Source organism: Penaeus japonicus, unplaced genomic scaffold, assembly GCF_977035675.1.
Source record: "Penaeus japonicus unplaced genomic scaffold, GWHDUDI00000001_assembly GWHDUDI00000003, whole genome shotgun sequence".
NCBI lineage: Eukaryota > Metazoa > Arthropoda > Malacostraca > Decapoda > Penaeidae > Penaeus > Penaeus japonicus.
In genome coordinates this window covers 12,488,719-12,491,218 of record NW_028234405.1, presented here as the reverse complement: position 1 = coordinate 12,491,218, position 2,500 = coordinate 12,488,719, and the positions used below count along the sequence as shown (strand labels likewise).

General features: G+C 37.2%; 1 protein-coding gene across 1 annotated transcript in view; it reads left to right on the top strand.

The window, feature by feature from the left end:
* The window catches only part of LOC122264335 (serine/threonine-protein kinase PAK 2), a 17,174-nt gene that overhangs the window by 11,988 nt on the left and 2,686 nt on the right, over window positions 1-2,500 (top strand). Inside the window, exons 10-13 of the mRNA XM_086534293.1 lie at window positions 1-64; window positions 572-693; window positions 1,481-1,587; window positions 1,866-2,021. The exon at window positions 1-64 is cut by the window's left edge and continues 87 nt beyond it. Coding sequence (XP_086390419.1) covers window positions 1-64; window positions 572-693; window positions 1,481-1,587; window positions 1,866-2,021 — 449 coding nt within the window. The remainder of the gene's footprint in view (window positions 65-571; window positions 694-1,480; window positions 1,588-1,865; window positions 2,022-2,500) is intronic.

Genomic DNA, 2,500 nt, shown 5'->3' with positions numbered 1-2,500 from the left:
GCGCTGAGGTACCTCCAGGACCCCAAGAACCATGGCAAGGTGGACAAGTTCATCACGCAGAACGGTCGGTTCTTCTTCGTGTCCTTTGGGGCGGGAGTTTTGCTTTGGGAAATATTTCTTGTGGGGGAATATCTGTCTGTCTGTGGAAGGTCTTTCTGAGAGGGAGGGGGGGGAGGGGGTTGGTATTTGGGTTTTGGAAAGGAGGTAGAATTTGAAGATCAGAGGTTGTTTCTTTAGGTGTAAGATTGTTTTTTTTTTTTTTCTTCTCTCTCTCTCTCTGTCTTGGGGAAATTTTGACGTTTGAGTTACAATAAATTAAAGAGTAATAATAAAAAAGTTCGGTCTTTGTTTCTGTAAATTTTCTATGGTGAGCTGATGATTATGAAACTATGTCTTAAAACATTCAAAGGACTTTTAGCGATAGACAACAAACAACAAGTAGTAATTATTTCTCCCCCCCCAAAAAAAAAAAAAAAATCAAAACGACCAAACTTTTAATCGAACACTGGCACAAAAAACATACTTTCTCCATTTCCTTTGAAAATATATATAGTCTCTTTCCTACGAACAGAGAGCGACTACGACGAACTGCCTTCGGGTCCAGCACGCCCTGTGATATCTCCCCTCACCCCCCTCCCCCTAAACCTCGCCACCATCAGAGAGTCGAGGGAGTTTCCACAAAATGTAAGCATCGTAAGTACCTCTCTTTTAGACGATTATCTTTGTTATTATCTTTATAGATTCTCTTCTGGATAGTTTCGTCACTTCATGATTTTATTCTTTATTGTAATGTATTTATTTATTTTTTGACGATCAGCATGGACGAAAAGCAAAACAATGGAATGTAAAATTTATCTCTTCTTATCTGTAAAAGAAATACTCCATCAAATATCTTACCTACCAACGTCTTTGGAATACTGCTTGCATCTTTTTATTTTCTTTCTCTCTTTCTCTCTAGAAAATACCGGTAAAGCCAATTCTGACTCTTTCTTTACCAAACACTGATTTCACTTCTTTTCTTATACATATCTTTATAAATACGGATTCCTGTCTGATTTTCATGCTATATCCGTTTATTCATTTATGTTTAAAGAATGTTGAGTCTTTTTCTTTCTCATCTTCTCTCAACCTCTCAAATAGGGCGTGGATTAAAATCTCTTTTCTTACAAATAAATGAAAATATGCTGCTTCTGTCTTTCCCCGTTCCAAAAATTACCTGCAATAACTACACATCTCTATCATCCTTATAAGAAATACTATTTCTATCTCTTTCTATGTGCTCTCTTAAAAAAAAGGATTAATCTATCTCTTTTCCTGTTCGTCTTACGGAACTAAACAATCGTTTTTCCTACATTACCCTTAAAAAAATTATTCTATCGCTTTTCCCATGTTCCCCTTCAATAAACAATAACCCTATTTCCTTTCCTGATTCTCTCAAACACCATGAACATCTCTCTTTATTTCTATCCCTTTCGAAAAGGGCGGTGAGCCTATCCCACCTCCAATTCCCACCCGGCCTGAACGCACCAAGTCCATATACACACAACCAGTGGACTCTACCGACTCTCCTGTTTACCAACAACCCAGGTCAGTTTACTTGGATATGCCTGTTTTTTTTTTGTTTGTTTGTTTGTATTTTTTGCTTGCGTATGGTGTTCTCGCGTGTTTTTGCTGGTAAAGTTTTAGAGTAAAATATAATAAAGGTTTTGAATACTCTAGATCAGAGGTGTCAAATATGTATCAGCAGCTCCAGATATATCTAACCGGCCTCCATATTCTCATTATCCTCATTATTTACACACCAACTTCGCTAAGTTAACAAGAACATTATTGAATCCCCTGTTATTCTAAAACTTGGTCGACAGACCTCGAAATGGGAGTGACGGAGCGGCGGGCGCTGTTCCCACGAAGCCGAAGTCAAAGGAGGAGCAACGGGAGGAGGTCCTCGCGAAGTTGCGTCAGGTGGTGAGCGTTGGCAACCCCCAGAAGAAGTACCGTTTGCAGCAAAAGATTGGACAAGGGTGTGTGTCTGGAGGTCTATTTGATGAAAAAAGATACAGATAATAATAATAATAATAATAATGATAATAATAACAGTAATGATTATGATGATAATGATAATAACGAACATTATTATTATTGTTATTGATATTATTAGTATCATTATTGTTGCTGCAATTGTTTTATCATAATTATTGTTGTTACTGTTCTAGCTATTATCATCATTTTACAATACCAACTGGTAATTGCGTACAAAATTTGCACACGAACATACATATCTACACTGCAAAATACCGCCACCATGTCTGTATGCCGGTATGCCCTGTCGAGATATCTTTAATGCCCATTTTTTTCTGACAAGCTATACCAAACAAAATTTCCCTCTAAGTCTTTGGTCTTATTGATACAATGAAGTTTCTGACGCTCAAGTACTACTTTTGAAACCCTAGAACATCAATCTCATGCAAAAAGTCCCAAGTCGATATTCTTTTCATTTTCT